Source organism: Cololabis saira, chromosome 19, assembly GCF_033807715.1.
Source record: "Cololabis saira isolate AMF1-May2022 chromosome 19, fColSai1.1, whole genome shotgun sequence".
Taxonomy (NCBI): domain Eukaryota; kingdom Metazoa; phylum Chordata; class Actinopteri; order Beloniformes; family Belonidae; genus Cololabis; species Cololabis saira.
The window spans coordinates 33,026,652-33,049,717 of record NC_084605.1 but is presented as its reverse complement, the minus strand read 5'-3'; the positions used below and the strand labels follow the sequence as shown (position 1 = coordinate 33,049,717).

Sequence of the window (23,066 nt, the reverse complement as noted above, 5' to 3'; positions counted from 1 at the left end):
TGTTTCGTATTATCATCATTATCATTGTTGTTGTCATTTATCGGTTCATTTAAACTGTTAACATTATTGCTTGCACAGTAGGTTGGATTATTGCAATGGCATCTTTACACGCTTTAACAAGAAATCAATCAGGCAGCTGCAGCTGATCCAGAACGCTGCCGCCAGAGTCCTTACAAACACCAGGAAACTGGACCACATTACACCGGTCATGTATTATCATATCATAGTATTATCAGTTTTGAATTAAATATTGTGAAATTAAATATTTTTATGGTTTTATTCCGTGGTTTTATTTTGAAATACCGGTAAAAAGTACCTTTCCCGCATATTTTCGCCGGCCGGCTTGACGTCACATCCTGCCACTTCATCGCCAAATTTGCGAGACTTTCCAGAAGAGTTTGGGTAAATGTCACCGCGGCTACAGGCTACAGCTGCGGAACCACGGCCACTGTTTTCAGTGACAGAAATTGTTTATCAACCACAACTTAATGCCACGTTTGAAGTTGTCGCAAACGGCAGTGAAAGTTTCATCAGCAGCTGTTTCCGGGATGGGAGGAGTCAGTCACGTGGGGGCGGGACGCCCCGCCCCCCGCTGATCTGGCTGTGATCAATCATACAGACTTCATACAAGTCTCTTTACAGAGGTGCTGCACATAGGAGTTTGTGTATATAACTTCTGGACTTCTGGAGCTGAAGTAAGATTGTTAACTTTTTTTTGGTCCAGGGGAGCAGGAAAATCCTAGTTTTGGCTGCACATTGTGAATACTTACATGTTGCTTTTTTAGATTTTATAATAAGCAAGTTACACAAGTGAATGTATTTGCTGGCAGCCTTTTGGTCTTTTTTTTTCTTTCTTTTTTTCTTTATTCACTGAGTGTCTCTTTCTAAAATAAAGGCTTGTAAAGTGACCATGCTGCTGCAAAGGCTGAACCTCTGCTCAACAACCCCACCGCTGTCACAGAGACACATATCCCGGTTGCTCACCAGACTTCTGAGACAAGGCAAGGATGACTGCAGTGCCACATTGTCATAGCCTCTGTTAACTCCATGTACATCGAAAAATAAATACATGAAAAAAAAAATGATGGGCTAAAATGAAAACAAACATTAACCCTGGGTGTTTAAATAAAACTGAACATTCCTGTGTAAATCAGAAATTCTTTACAGTGTTTACTTAGAAATTGGAGGACAGCACTGATTTCTTTCTTGCAACATAGGTAAATCTATCACTGTTTGTTTATTATAACATATATACACATTGAAGCATAGCTACGTACCCGTAGATTGAACGAGTAATGCATGCTTTGTTGATCTTGTGAGGGGGAATTGTTTAAAGACATATGTGGTGAGTTTCAAGCATGCACCTTAGTAGCAGCTGTTGAGATGTCTTTTGTCTGCAGAGACGTTTCTGACCCACTCTAGTGTGTAAAAAGTGCCATGGTCTTCCCATTTGTGCCTCTCTGCTCGGCTCCCTTGTGTGCCTCATTGCTCCGGAGAGATGTGTAATGTCAGCAAAGGCTTTTTTCTGCTTGAGCTGCTGATGTGGCAGTTTGAAGGCTGTGATTATCTGTTTCCCAGGTTTCACATGGATATAATCAACAGCTTCGCTTTCTGTGCCTGGCTCAATCATGGCATTGAATAAGTACAGCAAAATGGGAAACGGGGTCCGTCAGTTCTGTAAGGTTTTAACTAAAAGCTTTGCAATATGAGAACCCCCCCCACACACACACACAAAAAGCATCTAATTCCTAAAACCATTTTTTTAATGGAGCAATGGCAGATTTTAGAGCACGAAGAATAAATGTTAAGCAAGTCTTAAAGACACCTTCTAATCAAAGTCAGGTCTCTTAAAGTTATCATGTTCTTATTTCTAACTCTGTGTTGTGTTTGACCTGTTCTGCCGTGGAGAGGCAGTATACTATACCAACAAGTCTCAACAGCACAGAGTCGCACTGCCAGGGCTTCACACATAACAGACCTAGGGTATTTCGTCAAGTTGTTAGGGAGAACTTATCTAACAATGCTTTAATAGCTTTTCTCTAACTTTGTCAAAGATGTTGTTAAACATTTTTGAGCGAGGTTGATGATAAGCATCTGCAGACAGGTGAGCAGCAGGATGGAGGTGCACTTAATTTGCATGTTCATAAATCTTTGCAAGTTAATTGATGTGAAACTGTGAAGCTGCATGTAACTTCATATTAAAGTCAAATTGAAAAATGCTTTTTTAATCCTTGAAGGGAAATTAATAAAATCAAAGAATTTGTCATTTGCAAAATCAACTTGTAAATATATAATTTTGATTAACAGATTATTAGGGCCTGAGCACTTACAGTGCGGAGGCACAATTGTATCTGCAGGAATTTTTTTCCTAGTTTTTTTTTTTTTTTTTTCCTTCTTCCGATGAAATGAGGGCCTTTTTCCCCCCTAAACGTGCCCCAAAAGTCACCAAATTTTGCATGCAAGCCAGGCCTGGTGAAAAATTTGATATTTAATGGTTTGCATTAATGGGCGTGGCCTAATGGCTCAACAGCGCCCCCTTGAAAACTTCGTGCCTCAAGCCCCACAATACGGTTTGACGTACATGCACGAAAATCGGTACACACCTGTATCATGTCACAACTTAAAGAAAAGTCTCTTGGCGCCATGGCCGAAACCGAACAGGAAGTCGGTCATTTTGAGTTAATCGTGTAATTTTGGCGCAATTTATGCCATTCCTTCGGCCGTTTCTTCGCCCGAACCGTAACGTGCACCCAGGTGTGTTATACATCAAAATGTGCGTCTCCATCCTGCGACGATGCGCATTACTTTTCTCAGTCAAAAGCGTTACCGTGGCGACGATAGACACCAAAATGCGCGCCCCCCCTTCATCTGATTGGTCCATATTTGATAGTTCCTACTTTCTGCCATAACTTTAGAAAGGTTTGACATAAAGACTCGTGGGTGGTGTCATCGGACTCGGTTTTGAGTCCTTGGACATAATTGGTGCAAATTAGCCCCGCCCCTTCTTCTGATTGGTCGATATCTGATAATTCCTACTTTCTGCCATAACTTTTGAATGGTTTGATATAGAGAGTCGTGGGTGGTTTCATCCGCTAAATGTCCAGGCCTGAAGAATCTACATGCAAGTCATACAAGCTTCCACTGCAGCCTGAACGTGCACAAGGGTGCGAGGGCCCGTTCATCGCTGCTTGCAGCTTTAATTGTTATTGATGTTATCAAGATTGCAATATTTGAGTGATTAATAGTCTCCAAGAGTGTTTTTAAGTAAGCTAAATGTAACATCTCACTGTTCTATACAGCTTCCCAGAGCAGGGTCCAGGGCAGCTCCCTTGCACATCGTGGTGAACTGCGTCAGGCCAAGAGAATCGTGGTTAAGCTCGGCAGTGCGGTGGTCACCCGTGGAGATGAGTGCGGTTTGGCTCTGGGAAGGCTGGCTTCCATTGTGGAGCAGGTGAGGCTCAACTTTATTGAAGTAACTCAGGGATCTAAGGGAAAATTTTGAATGTGGAATGAAATCAGTGGGAAAGACAGACGTCATTATCTGTTTTTGTCTTTAATGAGACACACACCCTTATCTTTTTCTATCCACTGCAGTTAATGTTGATCAAGAGAGGATTTTACAAGCGTTCAATTTTACTGTTTCTGCATTTTTCAGTTTCGGGCTAAAAAGTCTTTTTACCACACTGTATTCAGGTTTCTTTCCTCTCCCTCCTACTTCTCCTGTTGTACTAATCTAAGATATGTATAGATAACTACCAACCATTAGAGCAGTGAACAAAAATAAAATGATGCCACTTCAGCAAAATTAGGATAAGATTTTTAGTTGCACACAATTTTGTTGCAGACAATATGTGGCTTATAACTGAGTCATCTGAAGTGCTGAACAAGAAAATCTTTGGGTCAGTCCTCCATAACCAGTACTCGAGTTGTAAAAAAAAATCAGGGGGGATGGTGGATGTTATCATATGGGGACAGATAATTTGTGCTGATTACAAATAATATAATATATTACAAATAATAGCACTGACCAAAACACCTGCAGAAATACTGCAGGAATGACATAGCAGCAGTTAAATGCAGCCTTCTGTAAGCTTTAAATATCCACTGGGCTTACATCAAATACATCAAAACACAACAATAAAAAACAGTTTTCTGAACTTATCAATATGACTCTGTCCTTCACAGGATAAGTAAAATGGATCACTGCAAAAACTCAAAATCTTAACAAGAATATTTGTCTTATTTCTAGTTAAAATGTCTCATTTTAGTAAAAAAAATCTCATAACTTAAAACTCTCTTAAAACAAGACTCATCACTGGAAAAAACAACAATTTTCACCTGTTTCAAGTAGATTTTCACTTGAAATAAGTAGAAAAATCTGCCAGTGGAACAAGATTTTTTTGCTTGTTATGAGAAGATAAATCTTGTCCCACTGGCAGATTTTCCTACTTATTTCAAGTGAAAATTTACTTGAAACAGGTGAAAATTGTCAAATAAGTAATTTTTCTGGTAATGACTCTAAATGTTGAAATAGCAGTAAAACCACATTCATTGATGAAATGACATAAGGGATGGAAAGGGGGGATGGCAGTTTTACAGGGGGGATGATTTTGAACGTTTTTATTTCAGGGGGGGATGCCACCCCCCCTCATCCCCCCTCAACTCCAGTACTGTCCATAACCCTTCGCTGCATTGTTGTCCAGGTGGCTATGCTTCAGAATCAAGGCAAAGAGATGATGATTGTCACCAGTGGAGCCGTGGCCTTCGGCAAGCAAAGACTAAGACACGAGATCCTGTTGTCCCAGAGCGTCCGACAGGCGCTGCATTCTGGACAAAGTCAGCTCAAGGACATGGTACGTGAAGGTGGACGGACTTGTTGGGAGCTGGATGTACAGTAATGTTGTTAAAATACAACAACAAAAACAGTATTCCACCAAATAAATATGTCAAATAAATATCAGAAATTATATGAGCAAATTTCTTCGTCAGTGTTTTACAGTAATATGTAGAAACAAACATTAGATTCCTTTTTCTTTAAGTTTAAGTTAGATAAATAGACGCTGGCTCTTTCCCCACCTTTACCTGTGGAATGATGTTCCCTCACTTTTCACTCCCAGATACGAAATTATATCAATTTTACTTTCGTTTACAAGCCAATGCCCCACATAATAGCTCTTCTTATTGACTGGAATTTGTTCTGTATCATTACCCGTCAAGAAACCAAACTTTTAACACAAAACATGCCACTAACAAGGACATTTAACAAGTTATTTAATACATTTTTCGTTTTTTTATGCCTCTTCAAATGTTGAAGCGTTGGCTTTAGTTTAATTGTTGGAGCCCTGATCTCTTGACCACAACATTTAGCTGTCTCCTGGAAATGTAGATAGTTTAGTTTCTGTAATGAACATGACAAACATGCTAAGATACTCCTGTACGATTGTTTTCATGATGACAACTCAGTTGAGGATGCAGTGCAGCTCACTACAGTTTTGTGTACCGGACTAGAACGTCATGATCAGGCAGATATGGTCTTATCTGTCTTATTATAAGCCACTGTGCACTGTTTCTGTCTTCCTTGTGTTTTAAGTTACATACTTTTTGGAATGCAATCCTACTGGTAACCATTGGTGGGTGGTATGTTTTGATTAATGCATGACCCTGATGTTCTTAAAAGGTGCAGAGATAAAGTAAATGCTGTTTATGTTGCAGTCCCTGCCAGTGCTGGAGGCCCGAGCCTGTGCTGCAGCCGGACAAAGCGGCCTGATGGCGCTGTACGAGGCCATGTTCACGCAGTACAGTACATGCACTGCGCAGGTATTCGCGCAGCACACAGCAAACATGATCAGTTAGAAAATGCTGTGGATGCATGTGCTTCTCCTCTCAGTCACACCTCTCACTAAATGTCGAGCATATTTCTGTGTTCTCAGGTCCTGGTGACGAATCTGGATTTCCACGATGACGAAAAGAGGCAGAACCTCCGCAGTACGCTGCAGGAGCTGCTCCGTATGAACATCGTGCCCATCATCAACACCAATGACGCCGTGGTGCCTCCGCCAGAGCCCAACTGTGACCTGCACGGGGTAAATGTGGGTACAGACAGCATGGGGACAGCGCAGGTGGTGGACTATTTAGACCAGGGGTGTCAAATGTGCGGCCCGCGGGCCACATGCGGCCCGAGAGAGATTTTCATGCGTCCCGCGAGAAGTTTCCAACGCAAAGAAACGAAATGTTAATTTACTAAAAAGGAAGGCATAAATAATTGCCATGAATCGTAGCATATCCGATAATATATTTCTTCTACAAATCCATCGTTATTCCACAAATAGAGCAGTTTTCGCCATTTTTTTTGTTTTCTAGAATGCATTTGCTGATTTTATTTCTTTGTAGACGGTCGTTTATTTTTATTAACTGACTACTATTATATATTTTTGCAGGTAAAATATCACTGCTAAAAAAGATGATAGAAGATATTTATTCTGAGAATTTCAGTTTTGAATACGAGGATACTGACAAAGTAAAACAGTTAAAAAAGAAGTGCTGACTTTTTCGGCACACTGGAGTAAATATCCGTGCCAATTTTTAAAAATAAATACACTTAATTGTACTGGAAAAATCGCTAAATCACAAAGAAACACTCTCGGATGTAATAAGAAAGATTTTGCTTTTAATTAAATTTCCTATAAAAAAGCGAAATATAAAAAAAACATACTTGTTTCTGTTTATCTTTGTAAAATGATATTGAAAGTATCTTACATAATTTGAAAAAAAAACGAGAAATTTCAAGAAAAGATCCTGAAGAAATATATTTTACATAATTAGAGTGTAAACAAAGTGCATATTTCCTTTAAAATTAACTAAACTAATATTGGATTAGATAACAATAGTAAAAAAAAAAAAAGAATTAGAAAAAAACATTTTCGCACCGCTTTTGTTATTTTGAGTCTAGATCAGGGGTGTCAAATGTGCGGCCCGCGGACCACATGTGGCCCGAGAGAGATTTTCATGCGGCCCGCGAGAAGTTTCCAACGCAAAAAAAAGAAATGTTAATTTAATAAAAAAGGAAGGCATAAATAATTGCCATGAATTGCAGCATATCCGATAATATATTTCTTCTACAAATCCATCGTTATTCCACACAGAGAGCAGTTTTCGACATTTTTTTTGTTTTCTAGAATGCATTTGCCGATTTTATTTCTTTGTAGACGGTCGTTTATTTTTATTAAGTGACAACTATGACAAAGTAACAAAGTGACAAAGTAAAACAGTTAAAAGAGAAGTGCTGACTTTTTCGGCACACTGGCATAAATATCCGCGCCAATTTAAAAAAATAAATACACTTAATTTTACTGGAAAAAACTCTAAATCACAAAGAAACACTCTCGGATGTAATAAGAAAGATTTTGCTTTTAATTAAATTTCCTATAAAAAAGCGAAATATAAAAAAAGCATACTGTTCTGTTTATCTTTGTAAAATGATATTAAAAGTATCTTACATAATTTGAAAAAAAAACAAATTTCAAGAAAAGATCCTGAAGAAATATATTTTACATAATTAGTGTGTAAGTGTAAACAAAGTGCATATTTCCTTTAAAATTAACTAATAGCATAACAATAGTAGGAAAAAAGAATTAGAAAAAAAAAATTTTGCACCGTTTTTGTTATTTTGAGCGTGCGGCCCGCGAGAAAAAAATTGGTCAAATCCGCCCCGCCAAGCAAAATGAGTTTGACACCCCTGATTTAGACTATTTATCCAGACTATTTTTAGTGTATACACAGTATATCTATCTCCCAAACACATGTGGAATCACATCTGTCATCCAGGTTTCCCTCTTCAGCTTTCTTCTCAACTGTTGGGGTTTTGCATGCAGGGAGGGGATGGACGGAAATGCACATATTTACTGGGCTGAAAAATATGAATAGGTTTAAAATTTGTGTCTGATGAGTTAATATTTTGTGTTTCACATTTTTCTGTTGCACAGTTTGATGATACCTATTATTATGAGCTTGATCCTGGCCTACGATACAAAGAGTGGACGAAATGAAGGCAGATGGCTTACTTTCAGCCGCTGAACTTACGTCAGCGATTTTCTGCTCCTGTAGGTGATCAGCATTAAGGACAATGATAGCCTGGCAGCTCGGCTCGCTGTAGAGATGAACGCTGACCTGCTCATCGCCCTGTCTGACGTGGAAGGTATGAGTGTTAGCGGAACAATAGCATGTTTTAGCCGTTAGGAAACAACACCATCTGTCCACACTCCACTTTTTTTGTGGGGGGGGGGCACCACACTCTCAGGGTCAAATCAGATGCATGTGGGAAAGATAAACACACACCTGTTTCAAATTGATACTGATGGGGCTGACAGAAAACATAAACTAGCTGCTGAGTGATTCAGCGTTGGATGGGTAAAGTTGCAGCTTGTAGCATTCAGGGGGAAATGCAAATTGTTTTCATATTATTGCATATATGGTTTCACTAGACAACACTGCATTTTACCCTCAGGCTCAAATGTAACTCCTGGTGGTTTCCATCCTTCCCACTGATTTTTTTTTTTTTTTTTTTTATGGGAGAAATCTTTCTTTCTTTATGAAAAAATTACTTTTACATTTTATAGGTTTATACAACAGCCCTCCTGGAACAGATGACGCCAAACTCATTGACATCTTCTACCCTGGAGACCAGCAGTCCATCACCTACGGCACAAAGTCCAGAGTTGGGATCGGAGGAATGGAGGCCAAGGTGCATAACAGCTGGGCAAATCCCCAAAGCTATTTCTCTTATACAACTTTATACAAGTTTTACTCGTTACTATGGACGTGTATGGATAAGGAAACATTTAACTTTACGCTCAGGATTATGCAACAGGCCAGATGGGAAATGCAGCATACTGTATGTTAGTGGTGCTGACAGGTTTATGCAGTGAAAACTATCCAAAGAAAGAACAAATCAGAATATTTGGTGTTATAGAAATGATATAACACCTCATATAGGAGGAAGATCGTTGTATTCAACATGCTGTTCCTATAAGGCAACTGAAAGCTAGTTTTCATGTTGTTGTGACCTCTGACAAAGTGCAAAATTGCCCCATGTGTTATTCATTTTGTGAGGTATCATTGTGAGGTTTCAGTATTTAAAAGTCTTTCTTTTTTTCAATAGATTGTGTAGTTTCAAATTGCATTGTCTGCAGGTCAAGGCTGCCCTTTGGGCACTGCAAAGTGGCACCTCGGTGGTCATAGCGAATGGCACCAACCCCAAAGTAACAGGTCATGTCATCACTGACATTGTGGAGGGCAAGAAGGTGGGAACCTTTTTCTCTGAAATCAAACCTGCTGGTAAGTTTACACAAGATCAGTTTTTTTTTTTTACACATCTCTCGTACGGTGGATACACTAGAGCTGTTGTTAGTTTAGTCTGTCTCTTCCCTGACTCTGTCCCAGGCCCGTCTGTGGAGGATCAGACAGAAATGGCACGGAACTCTGGAAGGAGCCTGGCGTCTTTGCAGCCTGAGCAGGTAACATGGTTTTATATGTAAGAGATATGGTCTTGATGGTTTTAAGGCTTGCAGTTAATGGCATGTTTACGTACTGTATGTTATATACAGTAGTCAACATTTGAAGTGCATCAAAACCACATGTAATGCAAGAATTTTGATCAGTATCTGTTCTTGTCTTAGGACAGCTTTGATTAAATGTCTCGATCCACTTCAAATGTTGATTTCTGCACATTTATTAGCTTTAATGCTCATCCCATAGCTGGCTTCTGAGTTACATGGAAACCCACGCTACATGCTGAGCCTGTCTGTCTGGTTGACTGCTTTGTCAGAGGAGTGAGATAATCTGCCATCTAGCAGACCTGCTGACCGAGAGGAAGGAAGGCATTCTGGCTGCAAACAAGATGGACATGGAGCTGGCTGCCAGTGCAGGTAACACCAATCCAAACTTGTTCAGTGTGGAACTTTGCACTGAGGGAAACTTTGCAACACCTTTTTTTTTTTTTTTTTTTTTTTTTTATAGCCTTTAATATTTCATGAATGTTTTTGAGTTATTTACACATATTTTTTCAGGTTAATGTTAATTAAAGTTCTAGAAAACAAATGGCATAAAGCATTGCATAAACTCAAACCAAACTTTTAGGAAAAAATCTTCATAAAAGTTTAATCTCACCTCACCTCCACAGGTCATTTGTCCCCAGCGATGCTGAAGCGCCTGAGCCTCTCCCCTGCCAAGATCAACAGTTTGGCCGTCGGTTTGCGTCAGATCGCTGTAGCAGCCCAGGACAGCGTGGGCCGCGTGCTCCGCAGGACCAGGGTGGCCAACAATCTGGAGCTGAAGCAGATCACGGTACCCATCGGTGTTCTTCTGGTCATCTTTGAGGCCCGACCCGACTGTCTGCCGCAGGTATCGTCATGGAAGAATTGCACACTACTCTTAGGAATTGGAGAAACACACAAAGGTCATTGAGGAAATATGTACATTGTGCAAAATGGAAAAAATGTAGAAAATTGAACGGTTTCAGCTCTCCCAAAGGAAAATTCATAAGAATTAAGTTTTGATAATGACATGCAGAAGAAAATCAGAGAAGCTTTGCAGAGACAGAGACCTTTAAAACAAAGAAATTCCCTGCAACAGGTATCTATATTTAAAATAAATTGGTATTGAAAGAATGCAGTAGAAAAATTAAAAATAACATATTCTGAACATCTGGAGCTTTTACGTGCAGTTTCTCTTAAGATCACTTCAGCTCATGCATGTTTCAGGTGAGTATACAGGACTGTCTCAGAAAATTAGAATATTGTGATTTTCTGTAATGCAATTACAAAAACAAAAATGTCATACATTCTGGATTCATTACAAATCAACTGAAATATTGCAAGCCTTTTATTATTTTAATATTGCTGATCATGGCTTACAGCTTAAGAAAACTCAAATATCCTATCTCAAAAAATTTGAACATTCTGGGAATCTTAATCTTAAACTGTAAGCCATAATCAGCAATATTAAAATAATAAAAGGCTTGCAATATTTCAGTTGATTTGTAATGAATCCAGAATGTATGACATTTTAGTTTTTTTTAATTGCATTACAGAAAATAAACTTTATCACAATATTCAAATTTTCTGAGACAGTCCTGTAAATTAAGCATATAATTACTGAAAAAAACAGGATTATTAAAGGATAAATAACTTAACTATTCCTCAGTGTAACTTTTTAAAATTGCTTTTAATCTATTATTGAGATATTGTATATATCCCTCCATGGCATTTGAATGCTCCTTGATGAAAGTTGGAGCTTTAGTCTCCAAAGGTTTGTCCTTGAAACATCTTGGCAGGCAATTGTCATTGTGAAGCTAAAAAGCAGCTGTAACTAAGGTGGGCAGGACACACCGATAGGGCAACTCTTCTCTGATCTGGTCCACACAGCAAATCTGAACGCCTTACTGAATTTTCAAGTTAAGGCGCTTCTAAGCTGATGGACACTTCAGACATTTATAAAAAAATAAATAAAATACTTTGTTTATAAATGTACAAACATATTTATTGTTTTTTTTTTCTGTTTGGTTGTTTTTTTCTTTAAACGTGTCGTAATATCCCACAAGCCATTTTTTTGTTTTCATCTAGGTCTCATCACTTGCCATAGCCAGTGGCAATGCACTTCTGTTGAAAGGCGGAAAAGAGGCTGCCAACACCAACCGCGTCCTGCACCAGCTCACTCAGGAAGCCCTTTCTATGCACGGAGTCTCCGAGGCCGTCCAGATGGTAAACGCTTCCCACACACACACAGACCTCGTGTCATCCTTATTTGTAGCACGTCGGATCTCACAAGTGCAAATGAAAATACTCGAGCTCCGTCAAACACAAGAGAAGCTGTCAGGACTTCATATGTGCCAGTATTTCTTTAGAAAAACAAATATTTTCATTAGCTCTGCTCTCAAGGTGAGTACCCGTGAGGAGGTGGAGGATCTGTGTCGCCTGGATAAGATGATTGACCTGATTATCCCCCGCGGTTCGTCCCAGCTGGTGCGGGAGATCCAGCGGGCGGCCAAAGGCGTCCCAGTACTGGGTCACAGTGAGGGAATATGTCACGTCTATGTCGATGTGGATGCAAGTATTGACAAAGTCATAAAAATTGGTAAATACAGTTTCAGTGTTTCAGTGCTTTTTCCATATTAGTAAGTATTAGGGCTGGGCGATATGGACCAAAAGTCATATCTCGATATTTTCTAGCTGAATGGCGATACTCGATATATATCGATATTCTTTCTGTGCCATAATTGGGGTTTCCCCCAAAGCATTATAGCATAGCATCTGTTAGCTTCTTCTTTCTGAGGCAAACACTTAAAAAAACAGTCAGTTTTGATACAAAGCCTCGTGCCAAATGTCACACAGGTAACTTATTAACAGAGGTCTGCACTATATCAAAATGTATAAAACAAATGAAATAAAAATAAACTGCCTGCATATATAGAATAAAAATGCTTCTTGAATAAAATAAAACAAATATCCCTTTCCTGCATAACAATTAAATTAAAATACACTGTGCAATTAATACAATGTAGACAGTAACAGGCAGACTTTTCCACTGAGGTTGACAGTTGTGCAAATAACAAAACATCTGTGCAAATCTCAAATAAAACATTCAAGTCAATTTGTCACAAAATAAGCTATATCAAAATTTAAAAAAAATTTAAATCGATATAAACGATATTGTCTCGTACCATATCACGTTTGAAGATATATCGGTATATATTAAAATCTCGATATATCGCCCAGCCCTAGTAAGTATACTTATTTGTACTCTCAGTCCAGCTCTGGCAGATGAGTTTATTACATCCAGCTACAAAATACCTGCTCTTTAATGATACGTTCCACTTCTAGTAAGAGACTCCAAGTGTGACTACCCAGCTGCATGTAACGCCATGGAGACGCTACTAATTCACCGGGACATTCTCAGGACCCCACTGTTTGACCAGATCATTGATATGCTGCGCACTGAACGGGTAAAAACAAAATCAAACGCACACACGGCCTCAATTTGCATCAGTGCAGTCAAACCATCAGTGTACAAAGAAGAATACTAATAATGATAATTGATATGAATATGACATCACTTAGCACTAATGATGTTTTTGTATGGTTCACCAGGTGAAGATTCATGCAGGCCCCCGGTTTGCTTCATACTTGACGTTCAGCCCTTCAGAGGCCAGCTCTCTGCGGACGGAGTACGGTGACCTGGAGTGTTGCATGGAGGTGGTGGACAGCATGCCTGAAGCTGTTGAGCATATACACAAGTATGGCAGCTCCCACACAGATGTTATCATCACAGAAAATGGTACGTGCAACGATACTGCTGGTACTGGGGGTTTTTTTGTTGAGTCTCTGCCTGTCTTTATCTTTTTTTCGAAGCAGAAGTTGTACTGTCTCAGTTGTAGACATTTATTTAACTTCAGTGTGATTAATGAGGCATATGTCAGTTTTTCCCTAAAGGTCATGTACTGTAAGTGTTTAGCATTAATCAAGTTGTCCTTCTCTTTTGAACAATTTTTTCTTTTATATTTATTTTCAGCAACAGTGAGTACTAAGTAACATTTAATTGTGAGGATGAGTGCAAACTCTCCCTTTATGACTCCAGTGAGGCAGACAAAGCCCATTTAACATTTTAACCGACTTCTCACGGTTAAAACTTTAAATTGTGCTCAAAATTGTTTCTCTCTTGGAAGTGAAACACGGCTCAGCATCTTTCTAACTCTTTTTAAGATAAGAAACTTAAAGTACACGATGGAAGTGCAGCCTCAGCAGAGTATTCTCTGACTTAAAGACTGAATTTCACCTTGACAGCGCTGAAGATGCACACATCTGCACTTTATGACACATTTATATAGTATATTCATGACAAGTAAATACTTTCCTTTGTGTGTTACCTTTATGAGAACAAAGAAATGTCATGATACAATAAAAATGCAAGAAGACTGAAGTTCATTATCTTTGTGAGAGTTTAGATTACACATATTCTCAATATTGCACACCTTACTCGTACCAACCTTTACTTGAATCGTTTAAAAAAATGAAGTGCAGTGTTCTGTTTAGGCGCTGTGATAGACTGGTGACCCGTCCAGGGTGTAACCCCTGCCTTTCGTCTGTAATGAGCTGGAATAGGCTCCACCAGACCCCTGTGACCCTGTACAGGACTAAAACGGGTAGAGAAAATGGATGGATAGATGGATGAATGGATGTAGGATCATTTCATCAGCAGTGGAGGATGAGTTGTTGCCATCTAGTGGCCACAGGAGGTACCTCAGTCAATTCATTTTAATTCAGTTTATAACAGGGGTCTTCAACCCTGTCCTGCATGTTTCAGATGCTACCCTGCTTCAACACACCATGATACAAGTACCTGTGTCATCAACAGAGTTGTGCAGACCTTGGTGACAAACTAATGAGTTCCATTAATTAGAATCAGGTGTGTTGGTGCAGGGAAACATCTAAAACCTGCAGGACAGGGGCCCACGAGGACCGGGGTTGAAGACAAAGGGTTTATAACGATGCTTCTTCAGAGTACGAGACAGACGTGATAACAAGGTAGTTATAGATTGGCGCATATAGATGATGATACATATAAAAACCTTCATGTATATATTATAGATAATGAATATTTTATATTGCTTATAAGCTAACATAAAGACAGCAGGGCATTTTTGAGCCGTATGGCAACAAATTAAATTTCTTCTGATGATGATAGAGAGACCTGAAGAGATATAGTCCATATTATTTACTACAGTGCATATACTGGGGGATGGTCACAGTTCATGTAATTCGTTGGAGAACTTGGTTTGTAGGAATATTGCTCCTGCTGAGAGGTATTTATGTTTGCAGACACAGCTATGAAAACCTATATAAAGACAAAGTAGTGAATTATTTATGATATTTTATGTCCACGGTCGCTGGTTCAGTTTAGAATAGAATACTTTTATTGTCATTATACATGGGTACAGTGAGATTAAAAACAGCATCACCTCTCCAGTGCAAGACAGTGCAAACAGATAAATAATATAAAAATATAAAAAGGTTAAGGTAATTTTGAATAGTGAAATCAAGACCTGAGATCTGAGATCCTATCTACAGATAATAACATATAACTACACATGTGGTGGAATATTGCACAGATAGTCCGGGAAAAAGTATTGCACGGTAAAAAAACAGTAATGAAGACGTTCATATTTTGTTCAGGGCGGTTATGCCTTTGGGGAAAAAGCTGTTTTTCAGTCTGTTCGTTTTGGACCTGATGACTCTGTAGCGTCTTCCTGAAGGCAGCAGGTCAAACAGGTCAGAGCCGGGGTGGGAGCTGTCTTTTATGATCTTAGTGGCTCTGCTGAGGCAGCGGGAGGTGTAAATGTCCGTCGGGGGGGGGGGGGGGGGGGGGGGGGGGGGGGGGGGCTAGGGGTGGTGATGATCTTTTGCGCTGCTTTCACCTCTGGAGCCTTTCCCTGTCCGCAGCAGTGCAGCTGCCGTACCAGACTGTAATACGGTACGTCAGCAGGCTCCCGCAGGCCAGCACGCAGCTCCCGAAGCTCTGGCCTGCAAACATGCACAAAAGAGAAAAAAGGGGGCCAGCACACTACAGGAACGATGGACAAAAATGATGGCTATGAGATACTTATAATAAATAAAAATGGAAAAGGAGAAGAGAGGAAGGGTAAGAGGCACCACCCAGTGGATCATGTCGGTGCCCCCTGCAGCAGAGGCCTATAGCAGCATATCTACAACGAAGCTATTGAGACTCAGACTAACTATTATAGTCTTGTTCTATAGCTGCAACTATGACTACTGACTCTAACACACTAGAGTTTACACCAACTAGAGGTTTACCAACACCAACTAGAGGTTTACTAACACCAACTAGAGGCTTTACTAAACAGACAGGTTTTAAGTTTGGTGTTAAAGGTGGAGGTGGTGTCAGCCTCCTTAACCCAGATTGGAAGTTGGTTCCAAAGTAATGGTGCCTGATAGCAGAACGGTAGAAGGTCATCAGCAGGTTGGAGGTTGTATCTCCTGAGGACTCTCAGGTAGAAGGTCAGCAGCAGGTTGGAGTCCAGCTTGTATCTCCTGAGGACTCTCAGGAAGTGCAGCCGCTGCTGAGCCTTTTTTGGTGATGGCGGTGACGTTCTCAGACCAGGAGATGCTGACGGAGATGAGGAGGCCAAGAAACCGGAAGGCGTGGACCCTTTCCACTCTCTGGCCGTTGATGTAGAGGGTTCTGGGTCGGTGTTCTGTTTCCTGAAGTTGACAATGATCTCCTTGGTTTTTTTGGTGTTCAGAGTGAGGTTGTTCTGTCAACTTCAGAACCTCCTCTCTGTAGGCTCATCGTCCCCCTTTGAGATGAGTCCGACCACCCTCGTGTCGTCAGCAAACTTGACTATGAGGTTGTTGTTATGGGTCGGACTGGAGTCACTGGTGTACAGGCTGTACAGGAGCGGGCTCAGCACACAGCCCTGTGGAGAGCCGGTGCTCAGCATGCAGGTGGAGGACCGGTGGGGGCCGAGTCTCACAGTCTGGGGTCGGTTGGTAAGAATTTGTAAAAGAAAAAAGGGGGATTGATGGTAACGATCAGTAGCAACAGTAGTAGTTCTCTCTGTTACAGAGGAGACAGCTGAGCAGTTCCTGCAGCAGGTGGACAGCGCCTGCGTTTTCTGGAATGCAAGTTCACGTTTTGCTGACGGCTACCGGTTTGGACTAGGTCAGTATCAGTCTTTTACCACCTAAAATTTCACATGATATCTTGTTCACCGTCATCACTAGTTGTCTTATTGTTTGTCCCCAGGAGCAGAGGTGGGTATAAGCACGGCTCGTATCCATGCCCGGGGGCCCGTAGGCCTGGAAGGGCTTCTCACCACCAAGTGGGTCCTCAGAGGTGATGGACACACAGCGGCCGACTTCTCAGAGCACGGGACTATGAAGTTCCTCCACGAAAACCTGCATGTGGGACAGACTTTAGCTGAACAGAGGGACAGCAGCTAGGCCAGAGATTTTGACTATCTTCACCTTATTGTTTCTCAAAATTGCATGCATTATCTTACATAAGCTCCCAAGGATCTTGGTGAAGATGATGTGAAGTTATAAATCTCTGAAGCAAACATTGCAGTAGTCAGTATCTGCAGAATTAGACAATTCAGATGATTCTGAGGCTTTCATATATCCATAAGATGGGTAAGTCGCCCCTGTGGGAGGCACTATGTAGAAATCACTACTCTGTATTCAGAATAATCCTTCATCAATGGAAGCTTTGACCAAGACGGAGTAAATGTCAAAGGAAGGGTTTAAAATGCGAAACCTGAGGAAATTGTTTTCAAATCAATTATTAAATTCATATGGAATAACAGAATAATCCTAGACAAGGACTTGTTATCCACTTAGTGTAAATCTACCTAAACTTGAATACATTTGTGGTCTGGTGAGTTGGTGAGTTTGTCTCTCCAGCCAATGGAAACACTGTATTATGATGATGAAGATGTTTTTGTTTGGATTTTTTTGTTTTTGAATTTACTCTCTCTATATTTTTCCTTTCGTTTTTTCACTGTCAAAAAAGCAAAATCCCAGTATTGTGACTGGAGGCTCAAGTGCTTTTTCACTTCATGTAAAATTGGTTTACTTGCTTGGACTTTCTGCATGTTTGTGAATTCATTATACTTCAACAATTTGGTCATATGGAATAACGTGAATTTTTAAACTCTTCATTAAAACCTGTAATGAAGTTTAAACTAAGCTGTAAGACCAAAACATGTAAAAACTTATTAGAAAACTCAATTTGCTGTACAGGGATGAAAGTTGGATACACAGCAACTTTTTGTGCATCCATTGTTTTTTGCAGTTTTTGTTATTTATTTGATTATTGTTGCAAGTTGTGCTCATTCTTGCTTCCCTCTTTATTCCTTGTGGTGCCCAAAGCCTCTGTCAGAGCAGGAATAGTAATTGACAAGCTGCCTCCTTCAAGCTTCAGGGGAGACTGAGACTGCTTTTAAATTAAGCTCTGTAACATTCCAGCCTCTGAGCTACTTTGTGATGTCTTGCAGTGCACACTTAAGGATTGGTTAAGGTTATTTAATTGCAGTAATGTTAAATAAAAAAAAAGAAAAAGCTGAAAAAGAATATTTGGATATTTTTCTTACTTTCTTTGATTTTATTCCTTTTCTTTTTCTCTCTTTTAAGTGTTGAAATGTTGAGGATTAGAACATGTATGTTCGTCTCTGTCCTGGTTACAGTCTTTCTACTTTCACAAAGAACACAAATTAATGTGAGGGAGGGGGAAGAGGAGTCATACTGATTTGAAAAACAGATGTCTAAAAGGGGGCTTTTTAAAGTTGCCCATAGGGAAATTCGCGTTGCTGGAAGTGGGGCAAAGAAGATGGAAGACAATACTATAGAGGTTTAATTATCCAGCCATCAGAAATGAAAAGAGAGAAGAGGAGAACTGAGACTAATAATGGAATCACAGACTTGTGTTCTGGGTTTCTGTTTCTTTCTTCTGTCTTTCATTCTTTTCTATCATCTAAAGAATTCATTCTCCAAAACGCACTACTTACCCTTCAATCAGCTTCCCATCACAAGTCCAAAGGGTTCAGAGATGAAGAAGGAGACAAAACTCGGATCGCACTCTTTTGTCCTTTGTATGTGTGATGCTATTGAAAATATAATCTAAATGACTCGAGGTAGAGAAGGAAAAACCCAGGGACAAAGAGTATTGCCTCTTTGGTGCATAGTTTTTCATAGAATTGTATAAATCTTATGTATCTGTTGTTTACTACAGTCACAGCTGTCATTGAGGCGTTGGAGTGCACACCTGCACTTTAGAGCTCTCAGTACTGACTCAAGTAACATTTTAAACACACATTTTGTTTTGAAAGCATTTTATTAATAAACTTTTATTTCCCAAAGCATCCCCTAGAGTAAGTTGTGTTTCTATTCACAGAGCAATTCTTTTATACTACATAAATGCACATTTTTACGGATTTATATCATGTACTCTGCAGTTGCACTTAGCAATTTGATGCACTCAGTGTTTTGCAGCTACAGTACAGTTTTATGTATTTCTAAATCCTGAAAGAAAATGTGCAGCAAAGGGTGGTTTTTATGGTATATTTGTGGAGTTTGCATGTTCTTGCAGTACTTGTATGGGTTTTCTCTGGGTATACCGGGTTTTTCCTTCAGTCCAGGAGCATGCATGTGGTTCTATATTTCCTGTTGGATTGATTGTGAGCAGCTCAGGTGGCTGTTTGAGTGGTCACATGTCCAGGGGTGTGACATTTCCCTCCACTGACAGCTGTGGTGACCCTGCATAGGTTTGAAGTGAATACAGAGAACAGATGGATGTTTTGCCACCCTTATCTCACACCACCTTTACAGCTTCTGAAACATTTGTGACCCACGGGCCATATTTTGGTCATATTTTAAGTGGAAAATTAAGTATAAATGATTCTTTTGCATGTGTCTGTTTGAGACTTTTATGGATGCTTGTCTTTATTGTTCTTTGATCTTTTAAGCAGACTTTCTTTTGTGGTTTTTTTCCAGTCTGAAATACTTCCTTGATGAATGTTGTTAATATCTGAAGCCAGTGCCCCTTTTAACCTTAAAGTAATTTCCAGGTACATCTCCGACTATACTCTCGTGTCTTATCAGCCACTGGCCTGGCTGATTCAGTCCGTCACATTCCTGTTGATGTGTCGTCTACTGGGCATTGTTGTCCACAGATATATATGTATGTATTTCAATTAAGAAAGATGATCATGGCAAATCACGGGGCTCTTAAAGCAAAGCCAACAATCCTTTAATTGGACATTACTGAAGGCCAAAACTCATATTTCTTGTTCTGCTTGATCTTAAGACTCTCAAATGCTCTCCCTGCTGGGCTTCAAATTTTTTTAAATCAATAATTAATGGTCAAAGTTATTTATTCATGTATATCTTCGCCAATTACGCAGCATCTAATTAACAGTTTCAATAATTGATATTTATTTCTGAAAGGGTTCAGTATCTTGAGCCAATGAAAAATGCATGAGCAGGGATGTGGACTGGGTTTTGTTTTGTGTTCTGAGAGAGCTTGATGCTCGGGGCTAACACCAGGCAACTTTGACTCTGGCTCTTTGAGTGGGTACTGGCCTTATGATGTGGATCTAATATGGGCATCTTTCATGGACCCAAAGCGCTTACTCCGTACCATGTGATCTCATAAAGACTCCAACATGCCCGTCCTCAGATACTTTCTTTTCTTGTTGTCTTTAATAGTGATCTTCAAAGTATAAGCTTCTGTTTCCTTGATAATTTCTCTTTGTGTATGTCAAAAAGCAATAGCAGGAAAAACCGTGCAAAACCTTAGATTTGCAAGAACTTCAACGGCTCCACCATTTGTCCGGATCTGTGTCCTGATGAAGCCAAAGTTTAATTTGCATATTAAAGGTTTGGGGATTTATGACAATCCATAACCCCCTCATCTTTTGATAGTGACAGCTGTAGTAGTCAGTAGAGAATTAACAAAGGCTCCCTTCAGTTGACTTTCATCAAGTTTTCATTTATTGTAATTCCAATAGCACAGAAGGTTGGGGACCTGCAAGGAAAACCACTTTTTACTGTGGAGCGACCAAAGCAAGGGTTTATCACTATAAACTCTGAGCATTGCTGGAGCACTGATTGGGGTTACAACTTTCCCCAATCAACGCAAAGCAACTTATCAAATCCAGAATCCAATATCAGACGCACCAAAACCCCATTCATCATTAAAGTGTAAGATCTCCGGTTGATACACCACAGTGTTGAGACCACACTGAAACAGTGCTGACATTAGCGAAACAAGAGGATGGAGATCTACTGTAAATAGTAGGACTCAGGACTAAGAAACAGCTGGGAATCAGTTGTTGTCAGTGACGCGTCTCAGAGAGCCGATGGTGGGGGTGTTGCTTCCCCATTCGCTGTGCCTCCTGTACTCTCCGGGACGCAGGAAGTACTGACGTCCCCTGTAATTGGGGTGCTCGTGGAGCATCCAGTAGCCCTCCATGACATTAACAGAGGAGATGTCACGTGTGTGGAAACGCTCGTGCAGATTCGGGCAGTCTTCATTCAGCTCCAGGTTCTGGCCCGCAAAATCAGACCGCTCAAAAATCTTCATCCTGTAGTTTCCAGTGTACTATAAAAAGAAAAGTACCATTTCAGGTTGAAGTATCACCCTGTTAAACAGCCAAGTAAAATAAACAGTCTAGATCAGGGGTGTCAAATGTGGCCCGAGAGAGATTTTCATTCGGCCCGCGAGAAGTTTCCAACGCAAAAAAAAGAAATGTTAATTTACTAAAAAGGAAGGCATAAATAATGCCATGAATCGCAGCATATCCAATAATATATTTCTTCTACAAATCCATCGTTATTACACAAATAGAGCAGTTTTCAACATTTTTTTTGTTTTCTAGGATGCATTTGCCGATTTTATTTCTTTGTAGACGGTTGTTTATTTTTATTAACTGACTACTATTATATATTTTCGCAGGAAAAATATCACTGCTAAAAAAGATGATAGAAGATATTTATTCGGAGAATTTCAGTTTTGAATACGAGATAGTGACAAAGTAAAACAGTTAAAAGAGAAGTGCTGACTTTTTCGGCACACTGGCGTAAATATCCGCGCCAATTTTTAAAAAGAAATACACTTAATTGTACTGGAAAAATCTCTAAATCACAAAGAAACACTCTCGGATGTAATAAGAAAGATTTTGCTTTTAATTAAATTTCCTATAAAAAAAACATACTTGTTTCTGTTTATCTTTGTAAAATGATATTACAAGTATCTTACATAATTAGAAAAAAAACAAGAAATTCCAAGAAAAGATGCTGAAGAAATATATTCTACATAAAAAAAAAAAAGAATTAGAAAAAAAAACATTTTCGCACCGTTTTTGTTATTTTGAGCGTGCGAGAAAAGAAATTGGTCAAATCCGGCCCGCCAAGCAAAATGAGTTTGACACCCCTGGTCTAGATGCAAAATAATCCTAACAGTGGCACCTTTGCAAAGAATATTTGTGCTAACAAGAAATGATGTGATTTGTAACTCACAGGTGGCACCATACGGCAGGAGCGGATGCAGTCATTGAAGCCAGCCCAGCGCTGGTAGTCAGGATAGTCTCCCTTGTGCAGCATGTACTGGTAACCGCCATAATTGGGCTTCTCGTAGGCCACCCAGCAACCGCTATCAACTTTTATTGAGTTGCAGCGGCTGAAGTAGTTTTGCATCTCAGAGCAGTCACTAGTGCACTCATGGTGACGACCCTGGAAGTTTTTGTCTTCATAGAAGATAATCTGCATATGACAGATGGCAGAACATCACAGGGTGAAGACAAATTAAGACTCATATGTATGAGTAGTTATCTGTTCTCCTGCTGTTCAGGCTCTTGATAATAATGTAAACTCTGAGTACGCCTCATTTTCAGTATCATGCCATTTTTACTTATTTATTCATTTTTAATACTGAGCCAGGTTTTGCAAGTAAGTTTCATCTGAGAAAGTTAAATTTAGCTGAAGAGTGTATCAGAATAACAACTTTCATGAAAAGGAAAAATGTCTAAAAGGGTTTTCCAAAAGTCAAAAAACAGTAAAATATATCATCGTTAACAGAAGATAAAGGCAAAAGTATTTATTTATCGAATTAATTGTTGCAGACTTCCCTTTGTAAATTCGACCACGTTATTCCATCCATTTACTCGTAATAGTTAGTTATCGTGCTGTGAAAATCCTGCTATTCTAAAGTTATAAATGAACATATGCCACACTAAAAAGACTTTTGATCCTGTAGCTACATAGATTTTGAAATCGGATGCTTACCTTGCCCATTGTAACTGTTAAGTTCAGACCAGACCAGATGCACGGCTGTGCCAGACCTCTTTATAAACCCCGCCGGGATCAGGGCTTTGTAAACACGGAACAAAGCTTTTTTCCTGTCAGCACAGTAAGCTCTATAGACCGCACAACACTGCTGGACCGGTGAGCAGCCGCCGCCGCCGCTTTGTCTTTGTCAAAGCTCTAACTGTGGAAAACACC

At 39.8% G+C, this 23,066-nt stretch overlaps 2 protein-coding genes across 3 annotated transcripts; one reads left to right on the top strand and one right to left on the bottom strand.

Moving 5' to 3' along the window:
* The first annotated feature begins 419 nt into the window (after window positions 1-419).
* On the top strand, window positions 420-17,313 carry aldh18a1 (aldehyde dehydrogenase 18 family, member A1). 2 transcript variants are annotated; one of them, XM_061709125.1, is made up of 18 exons: window positions 420-695; window positions 896-1,001; window positions 3,300-3,451; window positions 4,704-4,853; window positions 5,713-5,817; window positions 5,931-6,089; window positions 8,104-8,194; window positions 8,616-8,740; window positions 9,189-9,333; window positions 9,439-9,512; window positions 9,824-9,923; window positions 10,178-10,398; window positions 11,619-11,756; window positions 11,934-12,129; window positions 12,876-12,997; window positions 13,143-13,329; window positions 16,636-16,731; window positions 16,816-17,313. In XM_061709125.1, exons 2-18 carry the CDS (start codon window positions 911-913, stop codon window positions 17,010-17,012), a joined length of 2,349 nt encoding a protein of 782 aa, XP_061565109.1. In that variant the 5' UTR covers window positions 420-695; window positions 896-910; the 3' UTR covers window positions 17,013-17,313. The 2 variants fall into 2 exon arrangements, with proteins under 2 accessions (XP_061565109.1, XP_061565110.1); XM_061709126.1 differs by having other exon boundaries at window positions 421-695; window positions 5,931-6,083.
* A 3,222-nt stretch (window positions 17,314-20,535) lies between these two features.
* On the bottom strand, window positions 20,536-22,998 carry crygmx (crystallin, gamma MX). Its single transcript, XM_061709128.1, has 3 exons — window positions 22,851-22,998; window positions 22,086-22,328; window positions 20,536-21,168 (listed from the first exon to the last, which is right to left on the bottom strand). The coding sequence occupies exons 1-3, from the start codon at window positions 22,857-22,859 to the stop codon at window positions 20,893-20,895; spliced, it is 528 nt and encodes a 175-aa protein (XP_061565112.1). The 5' UTR covers window positions 22,860-22,998; the 3' UTR covers window positions 20,536-20,892.
* Between the last annotated feature and the right edge of the window lie 68 nt (window positions 22,999-23,066).

Coding starts and splice junctions, on each gene's coding strand:
- aldh18a1 (XM_061709125.1), top strand. CDS start 911: ATGCTGCTGCAAAGGCTGAACCTCTGCTCAACAACCCCACCGCTGTCA. Junction 1,002..3,299: donor CACCAGACTTCTGAGACAAG/GCAAGGATGACT, acceptor TGTTCTATACAG/CTTCCCAGAGCAGGGTCCAG. Junction 12,130..12,875: donor TGACAAAGTCATAAAAATTG/GTAAATACAGTT, acceptor TTCCACTTCTAG/TAAGAGACTCCAAGTGTGAC.
- crygmx (XM_061709128.1), bottom strand. Junction 21,169..22,085: donor CCTGCCGTATGGTGCCACCT/GTGAGTTACAAA, acceptor TTCTTTTTATAG/TACACTGGAAACTACAGGAT.